At 36.6% G+C, this 24,730-nt stretch overlaps 1 protein-coding gene across 1 annotated transcript; it reads right to left on the bottom strand.

The window, feature by feature from the left end:
- Positions 1 to 1,511: 1,511 nt before the first annotated feature.
- On the bottom strand, positions 1,512 to 24,285 carry LOC102805879 (secreted frizzled-related protein 3). The gene is made up of 8 exons (XM_078005811.2): positions 24,187 to 24,285; positions 17,840 to 18,486; positions 14,592 to 14,657; positions 8,359 to 8,436; positions 7,751 to 7,869; positions 5,242 to 5,400; positions 4,603 to 4,808; positions 1,512 to 4,289 (listed from the first exon to the last, which is right to left on the bottom strand). Exons 2-8 carry the CDS (start codon positions 18,306 to 18,308, stop codon positions 4,268 to 4,270), a joined length of 1,119 nt encoding a protein of 372 aa, XP_077861937.1. The 5' UTR covers positions 18,309 to 18,486; positions 24,187 to 24,285; the 3' UTR covers positions 1,512 to 4,267.
- Positions 24,286 to 24,730: the final 445 nt, after the last annotated feature.

Below are 24,730 nucleotides of genomic sequence, written 5' to 3'. Positions count from 1 at the left end.
GCACCGCAAACCAAGGGTCATTCAATAACCAAACACTCCCTTGCTCCCTTGCTCTGTCCGACTGTGTGCGACCCGAGTCCACGTCGCGAGCTCAGTTTCTATTTACGAAATACCAAATATATTGATACTAATGGGCCCGGCAACGTTAAATTATAATGTGCCACAACGCCATTGAACAATCAATACGTCACTTCCTGAGTCCTATTCGTGAGGTCGTATCTGTGAGGTTCTATTCGTGAGGTATATAGCGTGCGCATACATCAATTGCAGTTCATTGACACGCAGATCGCCACAAACCAACCGATAGCGCCACCTGTGTTGACACAATGGTGCACAGTTTCCTAAATAAAACAAATTAGAGTTTAAACATTGTACCAGTGCATATAATTTCCACTAAGCGTTCTAATGACGAAATCGTGAATATTGTATATTCACCGGGTATATATTTTTTTCAAAGTTGACTCTTTTATACTCACGATATGTTTAATTAAATAATTTAGTGGGAAAATATAGAGAATGAAGCCATATCCCAAGAAATCTAAACTCCCGGCCCTTGCTACTGTCTGTTACCGAAGTTTATATTACCAACTAATAACGATAAACATCACAACACGGCGTATTTCTTTATTATAACTATTTCTGTTCAAGGTTTACTTCAATTCTCTCTGTATAAAACAAATTGAATCAAATCACCCGTGTTATTAACCAAATAGTTTATCCGAAAGTACAAATTAGCTGAATTGATAAATATATTTATCTGTTGCCCTCTTGCGGTGGTTTTGTATTCACCATGAGTATTCAGTTTTCTGCGATTTACATTTGTCCGATAGGAGCTTCAAGGTTTGCAGAATATGATTTCATACACACCTATTTTGTGCAAAAAAATAGCGCAAATACCACATTTTCCATCTGCTTACAAAAGTCTGAAATTTAAGAATACAATAAATCAAAATAAAAAAAATATTGATTCTCATATCACAGTGACAGTCAACACAACGACCCCGCAACAGCTCTTAGTTTAGATAAAATAAATGTTGTAAGTAACACTAGTCAATTAAAACAATTAAAAAAATAACTACATTTTCGGATAAGCTGGAATATCCAGCTTTCTATATACCATGAATATATAATATAGCATGTCTTAAATGTCAGCAGCTTGTTCACCTCAATGTGTGATTTGACAGGGGCATCTCAAAATAACTACATTTTCGGATAAGCTGGAATATTCAGCTTTCTATATACCATGAATATATAATATAGCATGTCTTAAATGTCAGCAGCCTGTTCACCCCAATGTGTGATTTGAAAGGGGCATCTCATTGGCGCACATTTTTGTTTTTCTATAACTTTTGTTGTTGTTATTGTCTAATCATTTGAAACAATATGGTGATTGTTGATTTTAGGCTTCAAAGATCGCACCATGGCCCGCCTAAATGTAACACAATTTAGGCAGTACTAATATTCCCCGTTCATAAGCTCATCACCTACATACACAACAATCGTGTGACACGTTCTAATTAAAACTTTAATATTTATTTACTATAATGTTTATCGAATAGAGACAGTGTTGAAATTGATGCATACAGAGAATATGTTTTCAAAGGTAGCTTTTAATGAATTAATCACTAGTCGTTAGACTGGTAAAATGATTATTAAAATAAGTTAATTAATTAAGCCTTGGTATGAGTAACCGTGATTGACCAACATATATTGCGTAGAACATGGTTCTACTGAACCGTTTCACATCATAACAGACTTTGCTTCAGCATAACAGATGGTTTGATTAGACAAATTATGAATAAATAATGGAGATAAACAAAAAAGTAAACGAGACAGCGTCCTCTGGTACCACTAAGTCACAATTCAATTCTTAAAGTTTTGCCGTAACCCCATTTGCCCCCTCAAACTTCAATGGGTATATTCTGGGATTCACAATTCAATTCTTCGAGTTTTGTCGTAACCTCATTCGCCCCCTCAAACTTCAATGGGTATATTCTGGGATTCACAATTCAATTCTTCGAGTTTTGTCGTAATCCTACTCACCTCCTCAAACCTCAATGGGTATATTCTGGGCTTCACAATCGTGCAATATTTTGCACATTTTTTTTTTTAATTTGGGCGAATTTATTTTTTATTATTTTTTTTAATGATAATGGTCACCAAATTGTACAATCCAATATACGCCGTGCGCACGCGCAGAAAATATAGTCTGAAGTATGTCGATAATTTGAATTCAATTTCATTTTGGAGGACTTAGCGAGGCACTCTGACTGGCTGGTGTCAACAAATGTAAACAAGAATAATTTTGAATAATTATTGCTGATTAAATTGTGTAGTATAGCAAAGAAAATAATGATGGAAATTTACACATGGGGTTTTATATTATATCAGTCAGACACTAAAGACAACAGTGCCGTTAGGACAATGGCTGTTTGCATGTATCAGTTATTGGCAGATAATAAAAGAATTCGTAGTATTATTTGGTTACTGTCTAATGAGCCATTAATACACAGAAAAAAAAATATGACTCCCGAAACTTCTTTTCGAATAATAAAATCGTTTATGTATAAGAATGTTTTTTTTTTGTATGACAAACTCCTCCACCCAAAATTAAAACACCGACATTTGACATCTGTCCTTATGCTATGATTATATTCTATAGGTGTGCGAGGATACTGGCGTTACTGCGTGGAGATTATAAGTAATAATATATAATATATACACTTACATGGTCCCATGGAACATTGTATAATAATAACAACAACAGTGATACTATGTTTATACATGATGATATTATGCAATAAATTTGGAAGACACTAATATTAACTGCAGTAAATATTTATGGCTTATGAATACCGTAACTTGAATGTACATCTCCCGATGTACACACCTGGACATATCCTGGAATCAACAATCTATCCCCGTGATTTTCTTCACTGTGAGTGATTGCAGGTCAGGATTCCATATCTTGTAATCACCCCCACTTTGAAGTTCGTGCTTCAGAGTCCGTTTCTCACGCACGCCATATTGAGTATATATAAATCGAAAAAGTTAATATAAGATGAAATTAACTACAATATTTAATAAAGTACACGTAACACTGAGAACGGTGGTTTCCCACTAAATTGAGTTGTCGATGGTGGTGTAATACTCGTGTGCAATGACACTAAGAAATACATTACACTGACAGACTACCAAGGATTGAAATGTTGTTGAAAACTCCTAAAAATACTAACATGTACACTGTAAGGATTGACGTGGCTATAGACATAAATAGGGATTTACAAAACTTTACTTTCTTTGTTTTTGAATTATTTAACCTCGGTTGTAGGTTTTTGAGAAGTTATCAAAATGGTCATCAGAGAATAGTTTAACGATATGCGGAAAACAGTAGCCATTGTTTCCATGGGAACCAATAGCAAACAAATGTAGTGGTTTTAAATTTAGAAACAGCAAACTGATAAATGTAAACATACACCAACTGGAGTTGAAATACTAGTATTGCCGTGTAATTCAACGCAGATGGCTATGGCGGTGTGTAGCACTAGTACTGGCGACAACAAAATAAGGTAAGACAATTCATTCCATCCGTATATATAAGACAAAAGGAAAGTATTCAATCTACAAGATGTGTTATGACGTCAGCTAATTCCACGATAGACAACTACATTCATACACCATTCAATCAATTTGTCATCATATCAGATCGTAATTCTTACTAAGACATTGTGAAAAACTATACAAATTGCACGTAATAAGAAGATTACAGTAAACAAATAATAAACTCAAATTGTACTATTAAATTACTATTTTTTTAAAAGCAATATCATATAAATCGGTATTCTCGGTTTTATAAACCCCAGATTTACTGAGTTTCAATATGCAACTCTTTATTTTTTCTAAAGAACCAGAATTCAGCGAACAATTTATCTTGAAAAGTTTTGTTTCTACTATTTCACATTTTAATTAATAAGTAAGTATAATATAATAATATTCACATACAAGCTTAGAGACATTACTGTCTTTACAGATTGAAAGTATAACAGACTACACATATGGATTTTAATAAATGTATTCCCTGTATATAAACAGCTCATTATAATAATAACAAACACTCTCCAGTACAATATTATCATCTGCTTTCTTGATTCCGATCTTTTCCAATTTCTGCTTGACCAGTCAGTAACAACGAGAGAAGACTTTTTTTCGAGAAAAACATATATATTGAGAAATGATACTGCGGGATAGTTGTAACGGTATTCGGCTATTATTCACGCCTTTTTGATCGCCTAAGAAAACAATGGCAGAACACTAAAGTCAGGAGAGATCTGACTGTGTTAAAGTCGCCAGTCCATCCGTGCGCATGCGTTACAGGCAAACTGAATATGTTCTACACAAGTGCAATTACGTACTAACTTATACTACGGTGCAAACATTACACGAAGGCTTTATTCTACGTTACAATAACTATTTTTACACTTATCAAAGCAGTTAAATTAAACTATTTTGATAATTTTAATTGTTATCATTATTTTAAGAACGACAATTATGTCCACACTCTAGACTATTCTACTGCACACTCTGATTTAATTTTTCCCTGACCTTCTCTGTGCAGGTTTTTTATTCCTTCTGCTACCACTGCTGCCACCACCGCCACCACCACCACCACCAGTTTCAGGTGGCTGTTCAACGGGCACGGGCGCTGCAGTCGTTGGCGGCGGCGTGTCACTGGATTTACGGCGTCTTCCTCCACTCGAGCCGCGTCGCTTCCCTTTACCTTGGCTTTTCGCGAGTTTTTTTTCCCATTTCTGTAAGAGATAAATATAATAACTGTTACAAAAAGTGTATTTGAAGTATAGATAGATAACATGTGAATGCTGGTACCGAATGAGCTGACCATGTGCATGCTGATTCGGCTTGTTGTCATGGTGATTTTGAATTTTCTACATTAAAACGCACCAACAGTGACTTTCGTCACATTGCCTACATGCAAGTAAGCAAACTTCATTTGCAGTATCCCTTAGGAGCGAGAAATCTTTATTTATTGTAAGCAGCTATTTCGGAATTTTAGGGTAGACTATGTATTGTCGGCATGTTCAAGTATGATTCAGTAACGTCAATAAAAGCTAATTATCAACTACAAACAAGTTCAGTTGTCAAACTACCCACCACACATGTCGGCAGTGTTACATTTATTTTATTTGTTTTTGTCGATAATAATCGTTACAGTAACGGACTTACAGTGATAGATTTGGTCCATTTATTTTTCCACGATTCCATTAGACTTGATGGCAGGAACAGCAATCTATTATTGTCACTGTCAACATGACCAGATATCATGTACTCTTCGTTTTCTTTCAGTTCTGGACATACACAAGAAGCGTTGGTCCAAAGGTGTACCTGGAAAATCAAATAATGACAATTAAATAACGTGCGTGTTTCGTATTTTCACCTGAAATTCCTGCTATGAAAACGTCACTTACAATCTTTGTTGGGCCTACGTGAGCAAATTTAAATACAAAATAGGAGCCCGTGAGTTGAGAATTTTTTTCAGTATCGTTATGAAACTGTTTTTATAACAGAAAATAGAGCAACATCTTCAGCTATTTCCGCACTGAACAACTTGCACGTTTATGCAAAACCATCAGACCAAGAATGAATTAATGTGAGCGCCCTTATAGTAAGTTACTATAAATGCGTACGGAGGAATGAGCTCAATAAACATTTTCGTGAGGGCATTTTTTACGCCCTGCGAATGTTCGAGATAAAACGGTGTAGCAGACTACATCCCGGAATATAAGGTAATGCACGCCGCGCAGAAGTACTGAAGTAGTCAGTCACTTTCAAGATGTAGGGCGGTATAACACCGCAGACGACGTTTTGAACAGACGACAAGCGGCCAAGCGGATATGACTCAAAATTCAAAACTGGAGAAGAATGTGGCCAGATAAATTGATTATTTAATGGGCAACGACACCATTCGCCGCACACCGTCACTGCGAATCATTCCTTACCTGCCATTTTTAACACACGTGGCTTTTATTAGTACGATCAACCAACGATAATTCTTACCGAATTTGGCTTCAAGGAATGTGGAAAGACATTTTATCTCTGAGTCATTAATACAAATCATAATGTTTCCACAAGCGCGAATGCTAATAAAGCAAACACACCGAGTTCGTAAGAAAAATAAAATAATTACACACGTAAACGTGTACCCAGCGGTGGATGGCGTTGTGTTTACGATGTGAAAACATGCCAGTAATCGCTCTTCTGCTCGCCATATGCTACGCAATCTAAAAATGAAAGTATGTGAGGTATATTTGATAACTGAGTGATGATATTAAGATTATACACAGCGGGGGAAGGGGGCTCTGACACCACTCTAGCTAGAACTAAACTCCACCAAGAAAATAAATAGACACGAGATAAATTGCTGTCACGCCAAGATGTGCAGACTGTGAGTCAGTGGGCCAAAGTTTATAAAAGAGAATGCGAAGGACAGCAGTCCAATTTAGCAGAATTGATACCCATGTAAGTCTGCCGAAAATTAAACAACTTTCAAAACAAATGTGGACTTTCAGGCAGCTGAAGAAGAATTATCGAGCAACATCGTGACAAATTGTAAACATTATGTGACTTAGAGCTATGTGCGTTTTAAACCGCAACTTTAATTAAAGCAGTGTATCCGTCTACGTATCCGTATCCTATGTTGACTAAGCAAATAATAAAACAAAGTTACAAAATGCTGGTTGGATTTACAGATACGTAAGCACAATGGTCCAATGCAGGGAAAACAATAATTGTCTGGACAGGGTTACTACAAAAATCACGATTAGTGGAGACAAAATCTATTGTGTGCCGAAGTAAATTAGACTTAATCGTGTCAGTATCCCTTTCTGAAGTTCGTTTGTTTTAATATAATCATTAGCGACAACTTCAAGTGCGCCACGTATCTCAATCAACTCAGCGTCGTTAGCAATTGCAAAGCCATAGAATAAATCGAAGATACAGTCCATAGTAAAAAACATGCACGGTTCTAAGTATTACGCAATTTAGCGTGTACATGTGTATAGAGACTAATTACCCAACACATAGATTTCGGTTTGTGCACTGTTATCATTCGGTTACTGGTTAGTTTTAGTCATCATGTGGGTTTTAGAATTGCTCTAAAAATCCAATAAATGAAACCCACTGCATGTTCAAACTGTGGAGTGCAAATCTGATAGACGGACTGTGTAGTATTCCACTGAACAATGTAATAGGGGTGCATTCTCAAATAGTATAATAATTCAAACACATATACATATTTTTTAATTCAGCAGAATTAAAATAGTAAATGCAGCACAAAATTAAGAAGGTTGTTCGATTATTTCAAATGAAGCCTTGTAACTGTAATACTACGCATAGTTCCCTTCTTATTGCTCCTTGCTAACACAATCATGGGAGAACACACAGCGGTGTAAGAAATGTCGCAGATAATCCACAATTAATTACTATAATTTATAGACTAGCAACAGAAGCCTACGTTCCTTCATTCAATGCCCAAAGCTGTTTGCGTATGAACAGACGCGGTTCAATGGCATGCATGTTGATGCGGTAGTGCGGAATTGCCAGAAATTGTTTTCCCTTATGACCTACACCTTGAGAATGTTTCGTTGGAAACTTGGTCTATACACAGGGAATAAAACATTTTCATTAAAACCCGATGTTTATGACACGTATTTGCTATGTTGCTACGTTGACCTACCTCCCCCGTTGGTATTTCTAGATTGGGTGGTTGCTTTATCACACTTTCTACGTTGACCGTTGTTTCCACCATGTTATTTTGACGCTCAGCGCGAAACGATTGAACAACTGCTTGGATAGCTGAGTTTAAAAACAAAACAATATAATGTATCATTAACGCTTTCTCTGCAAATTAAATATATATGCTTACATTATTTATTAGTAATAATAAAAAAACACCAACACATACGAAAACACATTATTGGTATTGATAATGTGATACTCTTCACATTAGAATAACTACATTTCAGTTCATTATATTTTTTTATTTGACTTTATCAAATTACGAATATTCGTATCTTAAAGGCTGGCAGTCGTCGCACCGCGTCGTGTTCTACATGCTTCCCATAGCGACGTAGACAACGCGTATAAAATACATCACACGAAATTTGAATACGCGCTGCACTAATAATTTAAACACAATACCAAATTAGTAAACAAATAACTCTCAAACGATGTATATACATACTAGTTAGTAGCTTATCGCATTGGACGATGCAAGCCTCAAACTCCGTATATCATGCATATTTAAAAACATCTCTGATTTACTATTTACTATGATTTACTAACCATATTCATATTTATTTTTCACATATGTCTTCCTGGTTGCTTTAACCTTCTTCCGACAATTTTTGCACACGCCACCACCTAAAAATAGAAAAATTGTAACTTTTTTGTTAAACTGCGTTAGAATATGATGTGTAATTAAGTGCACAGCATGTTGGCTTTATGTATCCAATGTCCTTCAGATTTATTGGTGAAACACTACTAAAGTGATTGAGGAACAAACAACACCACCAACTTCAACTCTCTGAATTGAAAGTCCACGTTTTCAACTACTTACTCTTTTGGTCATGTTATAACTTACTATTTCTACATGCGGTAATCTAAATACTATAGTCTATTGTCTTCCTATATCAGGAACTTGCCGCTGGAATTGCTCCGAGTTGACGTTGTAGACATGTTAATACCATCACGGGGTACAATCCCCGTTTCCACAACTACACTTTCACTAACTTTGGTACATTCAGGGTTGACATTTTCCTTTAGTGTGGTGATGTTTGGTGGTTCTTTTTATTCGAAATAGAAGTATATAAAACGAACAATGTCAAACATGTTGTAATTTGATATACGCCAAATCAAACCCGAAAATCTCAAGCGCAAAACGTACATTTTTCTCATCTGCCCAGTCCTGACAGTTATGCCTTATGCTGCTGTAGGGTATGTACTATTGTGATTTAGAATTTAGACTTAATAAGTTGACAAATATTTGATACAGAAACGCAACAATAAAAGTGACTTTTTAATACGAATTATCGTATTGAAAGAGTGCCGACAATGACCATTATTTTGTTTCGACAAATCTAAATGAATATTCGCTGTATGCTACGTAGTTTCGTCTATTTTGTTCATATATTGGGGCACTGAAGCTAGTTTACACTTATATATAAGAGAAAAAAGTCATGCTGTCAAATCAACAAATCAAACGAATTATCATTATTGTAATCATTCAAGGTTAAGACCTTTTTGGAGACGCTTCTAAACTCGATTATAGGATTCTATTCGATAAAATTTGTCATAACTATAACAAACCAAAAACCTTTATGATATTTACAGAGGTAAGCTAGAGGTACAATTCTCAAACAGTGGGCGTGCAAATGGACATTCAACGTTTTAGTATGAATAAAACGAACTTAAGATTGTGTTGATTAACAAGCGAGGTTGGTGACTCCCAATAGTTCAGGTTTGGTACAATGCACTAAGTTAGTGAAATTTAATTTAAAATAATGCCTCAGGACTTCGCGCTCATTCAATCTTGGAACAGGAAACTTTCTCACCATTTATTTTGAGCATATGTACACTTGTTTGCAATAACTTTAACCTTAAGTAGCCAGAGTTCGAAATGCGCGTATCGGCAGGTGTAGACACATTGACACAACTACACCCCCTCCATTCACACAATAACGCTCACACTCTCTCTTTTAATACAAAGAAATAACTTCCATGCTTTTAATTTAACGTCTCTTATCAAAGCAGACCGCTGCTTTAGTTCGTTATGTGGGCAGTAACATGGGTCGTCAATGTAAATTGCTACTCTGAAGTCTAAATGAAAACCTTTACGATTTGTACCACGTATGGCCCAAATTCATCCGTCAACTTCGTTAAAGAGGTAACATTCATGTACGTTATAAATAACGACTGCACCATGTCAAAGCAGTGACTAGAATACAGAACTATAATTATTCCGTGTTCGGTACCGTTAAAAAAACAATGAGTGGATCACAATGATATATCGCATCGTGCATATCTGCACTGAGTACAGCCGCGCCGATCAAAGCTACCTCATACAGTTCAATGGTACGCCGCGTGGCAATGTGCCGCATTTGTCATATCTATCCAAGTTATTCGATATTCATAAAGTAAGTTAATACATTTTAAAATTTTGCCGACAGCGTTTTATTTGAGGACTTCAGCAACGGTCGGTTGGAGTGAAATAAGACTGAAATTTCAAATTTGTCGTGGGTCCACAGTCTCGAAATAAAAGAGGATTCCACAAAACAATTCATTTGCAGTGAGTGCATTTTATATTCTCCGATATTGGCTTTTTATAACAGTCGTGCCATTTTCTCACGTATGGTTAATTTCGTTGTAACGATTCAGCGCTAGCCAACCGAATCACATCTCTGACACACCGAAAGGGCAGACTTAGGTCACGACCTCACTGCCTCTACAGCATACGAGTGATCGTGTAAGCATGATGTAAAATTGCAAGGATACCTGCATCCCCAATAATGAGCTTATCTCATGAAAAAAAACAGCTGATAGTAACAGAAAAACTAGAAACATATACATTCTAGTACAGTATTTTATAAATACAATTATATTGATTCGCCAATAAAGACAGAAAACAAACGCACAGACTGAACGCAAACATTATTAATTTCTAAATTTATAATACCTGACCACGATGAATATTGAATGTAATTATAAAAATCCCATGCACTAATTTTTATAAAATATGAGTATTGTTTAATTTTTAAGCAAACCATTGATGTGACTGTTCCATGCATCATACTGCACATACAAATACAATACAGTAGTTACTTGACTGCACAAGTGTATTTCTCTTGCTTGTATCGCATTGGTCCGATACTTAACGCGACGACGCGGTACTTGAATAAATTAGTACACAACATTCTCTCAAATTAGCAACGTTTTACACTAAATCTGATAATTTCGCATGTTACATTGCGCCTAATATCACAATACAACTTTGAGACAAGCACTAATTTTCACGATAATATTGAACATATTAATAACTGACATTTCATGGATAAATTTACGTTTATCACCGTTCATGTACTGTTTACTAGGCTATATTTTTTGTTATATTCAAAAAGTGAGTTCACTTATATAATACGGAAAGGTAATTCTTACACAATTCTAAATGTTTCCTAAATCTGACCACTTGTTCAAATATGATGACGAGTACAATTGGACTGTGGTTTAGTTCAATAGAAACGGTGATATCCGGTTTATTAGCGACAATAAAGAACCAGTAATCCCACCACGTGTCGCGTTAAACATTCCTCGACCTTCATTCACCCCTCGAGATGAAATTTCATCTGATCGTTAAATGCTAAAAATAAATTTCGATATTTATCAACTGAATCAGACAACTTAGCCATGCAGTGTGATCTGATCCTGTGCAGAACCAGTGTCTTAAAGGGGTATGACATTTCAACTAGAGAAATGAGACGTCATACAATACTATATGAATGCAAATATGTGTTTCCATGCGTTTTTGTTATTCTATGCACGGATATTACTTCATTACTCTGTAATCCTAACGTCACGATCTCATCCTAAAATTTTCACTTGACACAAATTTTGACACAAATTATCATTTTTATATTTTAGGCTACAGTCTTGTTCTGTGTATATCAGGCCAATATAAACTTAATCTAAATAATTTCTTTGATATGGTCCGGCTTCTGATAGTACTCATAGTTTCAGTTATACCGCTACTCATTTTATATGAAATGAGTAATATTATTTTGTATTCACAGTACAGCGCCTTCTGCCTACAAATAATATGAGTACACCCGAAGAACCTGGGTGGAAAGAACAGCTTTAAAAGGTAGCGCAAAATAAATGAACAAACATTACAAGTTACATTTTATGTGTTGTTGCACTTGCACTAATTTTCAAAACGTTGGGTACACTTTTTAAAATTATTGGTAATGTAAATGTGTCAGTCGTTAGAAACAACTTAGTTTGGAACAATTGTCTGAAAGCATGGGATGGGAAAAGCATGCAAGCTTTTAATGACTTTTTAACCGTATCAGTGTAATCCATGAGCGTGGAATATACTAGTAGTTATATACACGATCACAATAAAAAACATGTCGAAAATTATATCTGTCTAGTGGTTATTTGTTATATCTATTTTATTATTTTAAATTTTGTTTTAACTTGACATTTATTAGAACAATTGTTTATTGTCTCTTCAAATCTACCCCATATCAGTTGAGTGATAGACATCAAGCCAAAATAAGTGTCGATCAAAAACGAAGTTGAAATCCAACGATTTACGTTTCACAGCCAAACGTGAGCCAAAGCGAGGCATCTGGCTTAGCTCAAACTCATACATGATATGTGATTGTCGTACTTAATCTTGTTGAATACACAGTCGATAACACTTAGGTGGTGTGTGGTATAAATAAAAGTTTCTCAAAATAACATTTTTACGAGCCATGATTCAATGATTTTGACAGGCCACTCAACATTTTATTTTGAGACATCGCTCCAGTTGATAGGTGAACGAGGTACAATGCACTATTCTTCATGCATCCGCCGCTCCTGTACTAGGATGCTGATTATTTGCTTCGCCGACAGATTGATGAACACATAAAAGGAACACAAACTCAGTGAAGATGGCCAATAATGTTTGAAAATGTGTCTTATCATTAAAGACTGTGCCTACACGTATTACAGGAAAAGCCATTCCTTTTGGACGTCATATCCAGTTACATTACAGTTACAAAATCGTGTTGGTCCGACCTGGTCTGGTGAAGACGTTAATAAAGAAACAACAGCAATAATTTGACTCACCAATCACCACAAACAAATCAGCTGATTTAGTGATTACAACATATTTTGAAGCACCCGTTACAAGAACATCTAAGGTTTCAACTCACGAACCTAGCACCATTTCTATTCACAAATAGAGTTGACAAGTGGCGGGACTCTTTCCGTGCCTTCTCAGGACTTCATGCCGCGTTATTTAGATTTCTATTCTTCTTTATTGACGCGGGATTTCTTATTCAATCTTAGGAATTTCTAGACTCTTCGCGAGGCTATTCTAGCTCAATTAAACGGAGTCAAAAGGGCATAGCGGACATTCTTCTGCATTTTAACTGTGGCTGGCGTCTGTGCTAACAGTATGCCACTGCCGTGATAAGTGGTTATTGTCACGGTAAAGCACCACAAGAATACGACATCTTAAAGTTTAATCTAAACACCGACTCCCTTCATATTATTTCGACATTTAATACTGTCGGTATATCAAGCCGATAGAAATAATTGGAATTTAACATCTATGTCGATGTCGAGGACGAGTTTGTGTCAGCCAATCAATAACCCCCTTTTCGATTCAGAGAAACAATGAAAACTACAGGTAAACTCAGTGTGTGTTACCACCCGCTCTGACGAATGAGAAGTTCAGCCTTCACCTGTGAACTCATTCTACTAAGAACGTGATCAGTGGATCTAAACTGTTTTAGTTCGCAAAATTGGATGTACTGCGAATATATGGTTAAACCATGACATTAAGCACACTCGAAAATGAGAGGGGTTATTCGAGAAAATGTGTTAGAGTCGGGCGTACAATCGTACACCACTCCTTAAAAAAAATATGTTTTTGACTCCACACTTTTGATTCAATTGTCATCGGGAGTCCTACCCCGTCACTCGATTTGTTGTGAATGTTCAGTGTAGACGCGTGTGTTAAAACGATTCAATATTTTTTTACCCTTGACAATGGCAAAAACATACACTCCTTGGATGTCAAAGTATTATGTTTTACAAACAATATGGCACCATACATCCCGTGACTCGCCTTACCCGGGACTAAGCATAAGTATTCCTCCACTGTCAAACAACATCCAAATAGCTATATGCCATTTTACCGAACTTGGTTCAAAACACAAAATTACCAGAAGCTTAATTTAGTGCCAAAAATCTCATCGTGAGAATGACTAGCGAAATCACAAATTAGCTAAAAACAATATGCTAGATAAAAGATATTTTATAGAAGTCTTGGGCAAAGTGTGTATGCGTCTATCAACGATTACTGACAAATAAAACACTGACAAAATGTCATTGCCACTGGTTCCATGTGTTTCATTCGATGGCTTTTCATGTAGATAAATCTAAAACAAAACAAAACATATTTTCCTTCCATTTCCGATACTCTCTTTTACTCCTAATTGAATCTTTTAAGAGACCGAAGACGGACTTACAACGTAATATAACATGATAAACAGTACCTGAACATTGTGGTGCCGTATGCATATTAATTGTGCCACAGATTGTTGAAATCACGACTAAATATTACGTATAATATATATGACAGTGATCGCCCACGCGACATTGATATTAACAAGTATAAATAGTTGCAAACTGTGTAGGCTGGAACATATACAATCAGCTCAGTAAAAACGTTATTCAAACTACCGGATATATAACAGTATACGGCATGTTGTAAAGTGTCACCCAAATAAAAAGCCTAATTCTTTTACCTTTATTTTTATCTTTGTTTCCTCGATCGACCTCTTCTTCCTTTTCCTCTTCTTTCCCATCCGATTCTTTAAAATAAATACCAAACATAAATCATGTGGTCAATATACCATTGATATATTATTGCATTATATCGACGACTTGATTTACGAAACACATTTCGCTGAAGTATATACAACCTCGATCTGATTTTGGCATCATTTAGCTCAGTCAGAGTTTGGCATTGTAACACAAATCATCCACGGAAGCCCTAGGACCAGACAGTTAAAAGGGTACCGCCTGAACCTAATAGTCAAGGAGTAACCCAGTTGACGCCTCTCAAATATTGATTTTTTAACCCTGTTGGCGCCAGACGTACCCGCCAGGCAGTTTAAAGTTGTATCAATCCATAGCACAAGTTCCATGACGCAGATAATATAATAATTACCGTAAAGTGTGTTGTTAATATCAATTGTCAATTTCGAATTATGAATATGTTATTAATTTGTCAATTTTACAAGTTAACACATACTTAGTATTGAATACGCCAGTACTATAACACTGAACTATGTCTGAATTTGGAAAAAAAACAACTTTATGTCTTAGAAATAGAAGATACCTTGTAAATATATTGCCAATTAATAAATTATATACCGAAACAAATTGGGACCACGCACCAAATATTTGAGATAAACGTGATTATTAATTTACCATGACTACTAGATGTTTGATGCTTCATACTGTAGTCTAAAACGAATTATGATCAGTCATACACTAAACATTTTGCGTTTGCATGAGACACAACAATATTCGTTGGTTGAAAAATTAAAACCACGTTAGTGTACGTACCAAAACAACCAGCGCGCATGCGTATATTAGAGACTTTCATTGTTTCATCGAACAAAAACAGCGTCTTCGGGTCATGAAAAATCACAATGTAATATAAAAATTACATGTTCTCGTTCACATTACATTTGTTTACACGGAGAGCCATGTGGGAAAAGTAAAACACGATTTTTTGGAAAACTTGTACCGAACGTGCCTTGCTTCGAAGTGGACGCATAGTTTCCCGAGCCATGTATGGGCATTACACAGACTATTGAACTTGCCATATATATACAAATAGGTCTGTGACCACTTTTTATTTTTTAAAACGTAGTTCCGGTTTCAACACATTCATTATTTCAAGTCTGAACGGACGGCAGAATTGTCCGTGAATGAACTGTGTAGCCGTCTATCACCCCAGATTTCTATATATTAACCCAGTAGTCAACGTATTAATAATATAGTTTAATAATATATTAGTTTCTCACCAAAAAAATAACCCCTCATCCGAATTTTACCACCGCAGTTGACCTTATATAATAATACGAAAACTTTCACAACCTACTATCTGCAATTTTCAAGAACTTTCATAAAACTTATTGATTCAAGTTATTAATTTTTGTTCATACTATTACCAGCGGAAGTGTGTCTAAGACATTATATAGACACAGTAGTTACCAATTCTGTAATATGTACGCAATTTATATTAACATTTCTAAAGCATCTACCGACCCAGGATGTGTACAATATCCATCAAATTAGAGACTATTTGCTAACTTCACGTCTACTTGAATTATATCTTCAAATAACCTTTTCAACTTCCCTTGTATTCATAAACTGGGTTCGTTTTCCCCCTTGAAACCGCATGTATAATTCCCTACTGGTCTATATCTTGTGGCGTGAAGTGTTGGCGTCTGGTGCTGGGAGGGTCAAAGTTCAAAGGACTGATAGTACAGGGTGCTCGTTATACATATCACGTTTCTAGATTTCATAGATCATTGTGACGTCATTAGAGGATGACTAGGCAACCATTCAGTCAATGATGGACAGTAGTTTTAAGGGCAAGGTGTGACAACAGATCTTTATTTCGTCAATTATGTCGGTGACAAACGCAGGCCATGTGGAAAATCAAAATGAATTACTCGTGGATTGACGAATGAATGAATGGTGAACAAGCCAGCAGGGTTTATATGACCATTCCACGTGGAGCTATTCACAAGCTGAAATAATATTTCGTCACTGCAATACACAAATCTTCAGCTATTTTTCCCAGTCCTGCTTTAAAGTTTGCTGACAAACAATGCAATATATGACCATATGACCATGCCGCTATTCGGGTACGGTCATATATTATTGTGGTATATGTTAGGAAAGCATATAGAAAATATGATGTGTGGCACCCACGTAAGCGAGCCCCGCCTTCTCCGGATGTTAAACCTCTTAAACACCCGCCATAAGAAATAGATGTCGCAGTGACGAAATGCAGTGTTCACTTATTAGGTCCTTCTATTTATTGAAAGATGCTCACGGACAACGAACAGGTGGGGTGTTAGATTCGCCGGTGGTCGCATTTAAATGTATTCGCACCTGTGATTGATTGTTTTTGGTACAATTGATAATGTTTTAATAACATTTAATTAAAATGATAATCATCTCGGGCCTAATTTGGCGGTTGATAATTTATATTGCGGGACATTTTGTCGAAGCTAAGAGAAGTTGGACGTATAAGCCCAGTAGTTTAGTGTAACTTGGTGGTTCACAAATATATGTACAGCTTTAACTGCACCATTGAAGCATATGCTGACAAGAATACATGTCGACATATATATTATTAAATTAGAGACCTTCACATGATATGTCCTAATGGAATTTCAAAGATATTATGCCTTGAATCGTTCTCGTGGTTATCCGTCCACGACACGGTGTTATTAGAACGATTCGATGCAGCAATGAATGAAAACACGCTTCAAGTGTTTGTTTTAAAATTGACACGAGAACTCGAAAAGCTGATTTGCTTCCTAAGTAGATATTTACCCCCATAACAACAGTCGAGTGGAAAGGAAATGATCCCCCAAGTATTGTCTTACACTTTCAAGATCCCAGAGTCGTGGTTGTGTGCGTGTGTGTCTCTGTGATAATCCTGGTGTGAGAGTTACGTACTTGTCTTACGGAGCGACAAGCAAATATTTCGATTTTGATATATAGTCGTTATGTGTCACCTTTAAATTTCCTCATTAACAGGGTGAAACATGCACAACGTCTTAAGTATCAACTCTGCATTGCACCGACATTCTTTACAATTATTGCCCTTAAACAAATATTCTTTTCATTGGTGGGTATATAATGGTCTTAACCGGAAAACCGGGCGTGATTCTTTTCAAACAGCGATACGTGAATAAAATTTTAAGCAAATAAACAAATAAATCTATTTTCAAATTTGACTTACCATTACTGTCGGGCGGCTCTTGGATGATAGCTTCGGGTGAGATACACACTCCCCGGTCGTAGAGCGGTAAATCATCGCATGCCAAGTAATCAGGCCAATCAACATTGTGTTCGTTCATTATTGGTTCGCATCCTCTCTTAGCGTTCAAGCACACAGTTTTGCACGGTGGTATGGCATCTGTTTGAAATTCTACAGTACAGATCGGCGCATACATAGAACATAAAAAGAACAACAAGTATTCACTGCAGTTCGTGTTTACCAGTGGCTCGAATTGTTCAATGGCTAGCTTGGCATTCTCTTGTGTGCTGTGGTGCAGTAGGTTGGGCATTCGAGTTTTGTTGTATGCCATCGTCTTGCACATTGGTATGTCTATAGGTTCGCACGACGCAGAATATGTGCGTGTGATTTCTTGCAAAAGTAGTGACGATAACACTAGCCAATATTTTATCATTCTTCGTGTGTGTCTCATGATTTCTGTCCAAGTGCGGCAGTGCACAGCACACACACGCGGAGATCTGGATGAATGACGTTGATGTCCTCGCAGAACCCCGTGTAGTTTTAACCGGCACTGGGACGTCTAAACCTCAACAGTGGTAGACGAGACTAGAGTTGCCTCCAACCGATGTTTTATCTAAACAGATAACGTCCTGCAACAATTAACACAGAGATAGTTGAGTAAAGTTAGAAGAGAAACGTCATATCCGTCACCCATATAGGGTGACCAGAAAACGCAATGTTAAAGTTCCGAATGATAAATGTATCGCCGAAGCATGTGCGAATCCTTCACGCGAACGATGATTTGAGTCACTACTTGCTCCAATAACAATGTTTTACTGTGCACGGATTCCCGTGGCGAGAATCAAAAGATGTGAAAATTGGCTATTACGATCTCCGCCCTCTTCTGTTCGACTTCCACCAATAGAAAAGTACTTAGCTATACTAATGTTCCTCACGTGGTCTAGCGTAGCTCACTATCAATCACCCAGCGTATACACGTAGGTTAGCGCAAGTAACACAATATACTACATTGACTTTCGTTTCCAATAATACACGTTATAATAGACAACTTACACAATTTATTTCCCAAAGACTTGAGTGACAGTCAGTGACAGACAAACTCACCTCCTTGACTTCGAGATGGTGAGGCACCACGCCATGACTACAACATCGTATACACTGTGGCAATTGTTTCAATCGCATTATAATTATAAAACTAGTAACATTACACATGTATGTATGCGTATTAATCTGAATGTTGTAATATTAACTCTGCTCGTTGTAAAGATATCAGTTCAAATACCTTAACTATAATACAGATGTATATATCAAGATAGGGAACATTATATGATGTTCAATAAATTTATTCCGTATAACCTAAATTAGTATAACCACAACCACAACATATTGTTTGAACTTTGAGATTTCATTTATGACATATATGCCAACGTGCAGTAGTTAACGTCGCCATGCTTTTGAACGATGTGCGACGAGCAAACCTAACTACACTGTATACTTCAGTTACTACGGAAGAGTTCGAGACTTGAATTGTTTTGCTACGCTAGCGATCAGTCATGATGAGACAGAGCCCGACTTTGTCGGCAATCCTGGCGGGTCATGCGCAAGCCGAGAGGGTGACTGACGTATTACGGAGGTCAACACGTTTTATCTATACTTGTCCTATCTGCAAACAAGACTATACCTGTTGAGCTCCATGCCCTATTTTCGAAAAATTGTCGATCGGTCGACTATGTCGACAATTGAGGTGTTCAGCGTCAGGGATTTAACGTTAGCTCACCTAACGATATTTACGCAACTTTAATGATGGAAATTTGTGTTCGTGTTTTCTGTAAACACAACAAATCATATTGTACACACGTCGTATACGTCTCGTGGGACCCACAGTAAACACGGCATTGTGTTACGACTACGACCATTTAAATATAGCATGAGTGCGGAATTGGCGCGATACACTGTCCACGATCCAAACGACCAAACACATGCTGAGCACTTAAATTTTGTCGCCTTTTCATAATTACTAATGATGACGCAATACTAGAGTCCTGTCACGCGTATAACCAAGACAGAGAGTCTTGTGTGTGTGTTTAATTGATATCCATAGATAGTACGATATATAACGTGTACTCCATTGGATAATCTTTCTGTGCTTGACAATATTTTGAGTTAATGATATTTCGGCGGATTTGTTTTATACCTGATTTATTTATTGTAATCTTGAGTTTTAGATGTGATATATATACATGCCAAATGAGTAAGGTCAAGCAACTAACTTGAATTAGATTTAGAGTACAAACTGTCACGTTAGATAATTATCGCTGATGAACGGCCACCATTCTTCAGTTCTTCAGTTCTTTTAAATTTGTACACATATTGTATTACTACCTGCAAACTGTGGCGAACTATAACATATATTCATAATCTGATAATAATTGTAGATAGCCTCTATGTGTTTGCTTATGTGTGCCTCTGCAAATCCGTGTACAACACGATATTCCGCAATCGTCAATGACCGGACACTCTTCCACATGTACTTCCACATGTACTTCCACACGCGATATTCGAACGCACGATGATTTAATTACTCGTAGATCAAATGACGAACTTACCCTCGAGCCATGGAACTCCGGTTGGGTGATCTTACCGTCCATTCGAAATATTACCTATCACAGGAAGAGAGCAGCCACTGGGGGCAGTACACGTAAGTAGCCGAGAGTGAGATTTATCGCTAATATCGTGACAAGGAGGGTATCAGCATAAATCAGCGTTAAGTCGTATTCTGCCAAAGAACACTTCAACCAACTTCTTGCTAGATGTATTTTATTTGAATGTCTGTCTGTGGATGCGATGACCCTAGAGATATAGGTTGACCCCGCATTGAACTCAGGAGCTTGTCAACAATAAATACTAAAGACGAGCTGTCAGTCTAGAACAACAACGACGTTGGAGGGGCTTTAAATAAAGCGTTCCATTTCTTTGACTTTCATACATTAACGGAGGGGACATTCCGCCGATATTACTGAAGTCGATCTGACAGACATGAGCCAACGTGAACTTGACATTGTATTGGGTTTTCACGTTCTTTTAATCAATAATGCCGAAATGACATGTAAATAGATTGTTTCACTGCATCTTTGCCCTTTATTTCAACATATCAGTAGACATTTTTTCATTTGCGCTGAGTCACCTGATCCGCATTCCTAGCCACATATTTATATTACGCCTTATGTCAACATTCCAAAGATTTTGTCATTTTTTAGACGTGCTTACTTCAAGACTGTCAATTGTTTAAATATGAAGTATCAAAAGACCACTTGAGACAAAAGCTTTGTGCAGTAACTCTTTCTAGTTCCTCCTGTGTTTTTGTATGATTCGTGACAAAGCACACATGATAAAAGTGGAATACTAGATATTGCAGTGTTGTTATACCCCGCTGATTGTCGATTCAGTTTGACATTCAATTGAAAAAAAAATACTTGGTGTACCGTGGGATTTGCAGATGCATGTGAAAAGTACAAGTGAGTGGGAATTGTTTATTTGGTCAACCTATTAGCATGGTACCATCCTTTTCAATGGTAGACATATTTCACCACACCTAGAATTTGAACGTGATATAAGTTAAAAAAAAAACTATTTTGAGTTATATTGCAAATTTTTAAATAATCTACGAAACTAAACAAAAACATGTTTGCTTCGGGTTTCCCAAAGAATCCATTTTGAGCGGCATGATAAAATGTCCATACCAAGTTCTGGTAATGATAAGTTATTATTTCCGAAGTTATTGGGACGCAATGTATAAACTTCGCCTAACTATGTCACATTTAAAAATACTAGACGAGATATTCTATCAGTGGTTACGTTCACTCACTCATATTATGTTATACAAAATAGCGAATCTAATTAGTGCAATCTGTATCAGCGAGTAAATCGCATCGTTTTATAAATTTCTACCTTTATAAGGACATTGTCATCGGGATGAGGACAATATTCAACATTTTCTAGGAATTATTACTAAATAGTTGTTGATACTTTTAATCTCTGTTTTGATATCGATGGGTATAACGCAATGGCGTCTACGCTCGTCTGTTTGATCAGTTAATGGGCGCTGATTGTGGCTTGTTAATTAGTTCATCTGTCAGCGCAGAGTGTCTGTATGCATCACTATTTTTTAGACTAATATATTATTGTTTAAATTATGATATAATATACAATGTATCTTCAAAATAAAAATGTAGTGGATACTAGTTCCAATTGAAAAATTGGTTAGAAGTAGACGATAGATGGTTCACTACTATTCGCACTTCCATTCAGCTCAAAGTCGATCTAAATATTACATTCACGTTTTACGGCACTGTTTTACTGACCTTTTCGTACTTTTAATGAACGACTGGCGATGACTCAGATGTAGAAAAAAATGCCAGAAATCGCATTTATGAGCTCAGTGAGACATTGGTCTGAGTAATACACGTCCGCCGAATGGATATAAACACTAAATTGCGAAAATAAATCACTATCTTCTATGCGGTTATATTGTCGTTTTAATAGACTTGTAATAAAGACTCATCGAGGGGTCTAAAGTAAAGGTTTTCTTTCATATCATGGCTGATCAAGATCACGGACAGTAGTAAATTTTGTTTTCTCACTCGAACAACGTGTTTGCGTGTCCACTCGTTTAATGAGGGTGTTTGACACATTATACCGTTTATGTAAAGCAAGGTTCGAATGTTATATACACTCAGTATGTACTCAGTTCAGTGGTATAAGTGTTCTTCACGTATATATAAACATAGACGATGCAATTTAGATTTAATTGTTCAGGGTTAGCAATAAAACAATCTAAGTATTACTAGGCAAAATGATACGAGTATTATAATTTGGTTGTGACTAACATTTGACATAAGCGGAATCCGTGGTAAATTTTATGTGTATACTGACATATTATGCTATTATGGGACTCATAACAATTTTATCAAAGTTTTCTAGTTGTTAGTTACCAAACCCTTGGTACTTACAAATTGGGCAGAAATTTCGGCGGTCGCACTTGCGGACTGCAAATTTGACGATGACTTAAAATGTTCTATTTCTGTGCTATTGTGTTGATTGTATTGACCGGTGATTGTAGCATGGCGTTTTCAAAAATTTGGCTGTGTGTAGCAGTGTGTCTAGTACAAATAGCTTTTTCAACAATTAGGCTATATTGGAGCCTTCTTCGTGCCCTGGTGCACATGAGAGTGGACATAACGCAAATGCAGACCTCTAGGTATAAGACTTACAGTGACTTTAGTCACGCAGTGTTGTGACTAGAAACGTCAAATGTAATGGGAGCTGGCTAGTAGTTTACCAGGCACATGGTTAAATAACTTGGAAGCGCCGTTATCTCCACTCTCATATGCACCAGGACGTGAAGAAGGCTTCAACGCAGCCTAATTGTTGGAAACGCTATCTGTACTAGGCACACTGCTACACACAGCCAAATTCTTGAAAACGCCGTGCTACAATCACCGATCAATACAATCAACACAATAGCACAGAAATTTGCGGTCCGCAAGTGCGATCGCTGAATTTATGTGGCATATACACACATCAAACGAAACAACTTAAAATAAAAAGGCGTTACCTTATTTCGAAAAAAACACACACACTGCATATATTATTTAAAGGACAAAATAAATATGTGTTATTTTGTCACCTGGTACATACATTTTCCAGAAATACATTGCGCCAGCATTTCGTATTAATGAGTTTGACATTAGCTTAAGTTTCAATTGTGACCCCTTTTAAATTTAAAACTCACTTGTAGATTCTGTTATCGAAATATGGCAAATTACCTTGTCGTCTGTCTCTGTCTCTATTGAATTGAATTAAATTGATTTGAATTAAAATGTAGATGGCAATGATCTGTTCTGGGAACAATTATTTCTCATTTAGTTCAGTTCATATTTTTGACAATGATGACAGTATTTATTAACCACGTGATCAAGCGAAATTAACCACAACATTTTTAATGGTGACTATTTATAATCGACTTTACTCACACCACTGCCAGTGACAAGACAGAGGAATTAAAGAAGGTAGAACAAATAATCCAAACGTGTCTGCAATATGTCGTCAATGGGATTAACTGATGAATTTTTGTATATGTGCTAACCTCGACTATGCAGACTATACCACAACATGCACTTTATAACGGATGGGTTCATTGGAACAAGTAACCGAAGTACTTCAAAATACAAAGTTTATTGCAGCAGTTAAAATAATTAAATATTGTGATCATTACACCATACTTAAACTTGAAATGAAAATTCCGGTCACGGGAAAAAAGCGTCACTTACCTAGGCGTTCTTGTTGTACGATAGCTAGTCCTCTCTCCTTGAATGACTACGCATCGACTTATCTGGCATATTTATGGTCCAAACTGTAACAACTATAGACAGTATGACGTCATCAAGGTAGTTAAGAATATCAATATAGCGCCAACAACATTTTATTTGTCGTTTGTCGGTAGTAACGATAAGTTTAGTAATCGTCTCCCCAACTCACTGCTCTCTCAGGCTTAAAGGTCCGGTGTAGCCTGGTAACAATGTTGTATACCGTAGCGCAGTGGATGAAGGCATGGAGCCCCGATGGCGTGTCTCGCTGCAGTAGTGTAGTAATACTCATGTGTGCACGGCTTATATAGTAAAGTATATAAATAATGTTGTAAAACGAGGTATTTGAATCTGTGCGTTTTAATTAACAGTCACATTTGTTAGTGCCATCATCATTGCTTTCTCAATACATACTAGGCACGCAACTAATCACTAAATCCTAATAATTACGGGCAGATTGAACACATCAAAATAACACTCAGAACTAAATTAAAATAAAAAGACTCTC

Source organism: Saccoglossus kowalevskii, chromosome 7 (genome assembly GCF_978046115.1).
Source record: "Saccoglossus kowalevskii chromosome 7, keSacKowa6.1, whole genome shotgun sequence".
Classification (NCBI taxonomy): Eukaryota; Metazoa; Hemichordata; class Enteropneusta; family Harrimaniidae; genus Saccoglossus; species Saccoglossus kowalevskii.
This window is presented reverse-complemented; position numbering and strand designations above follow the sequence as displayed.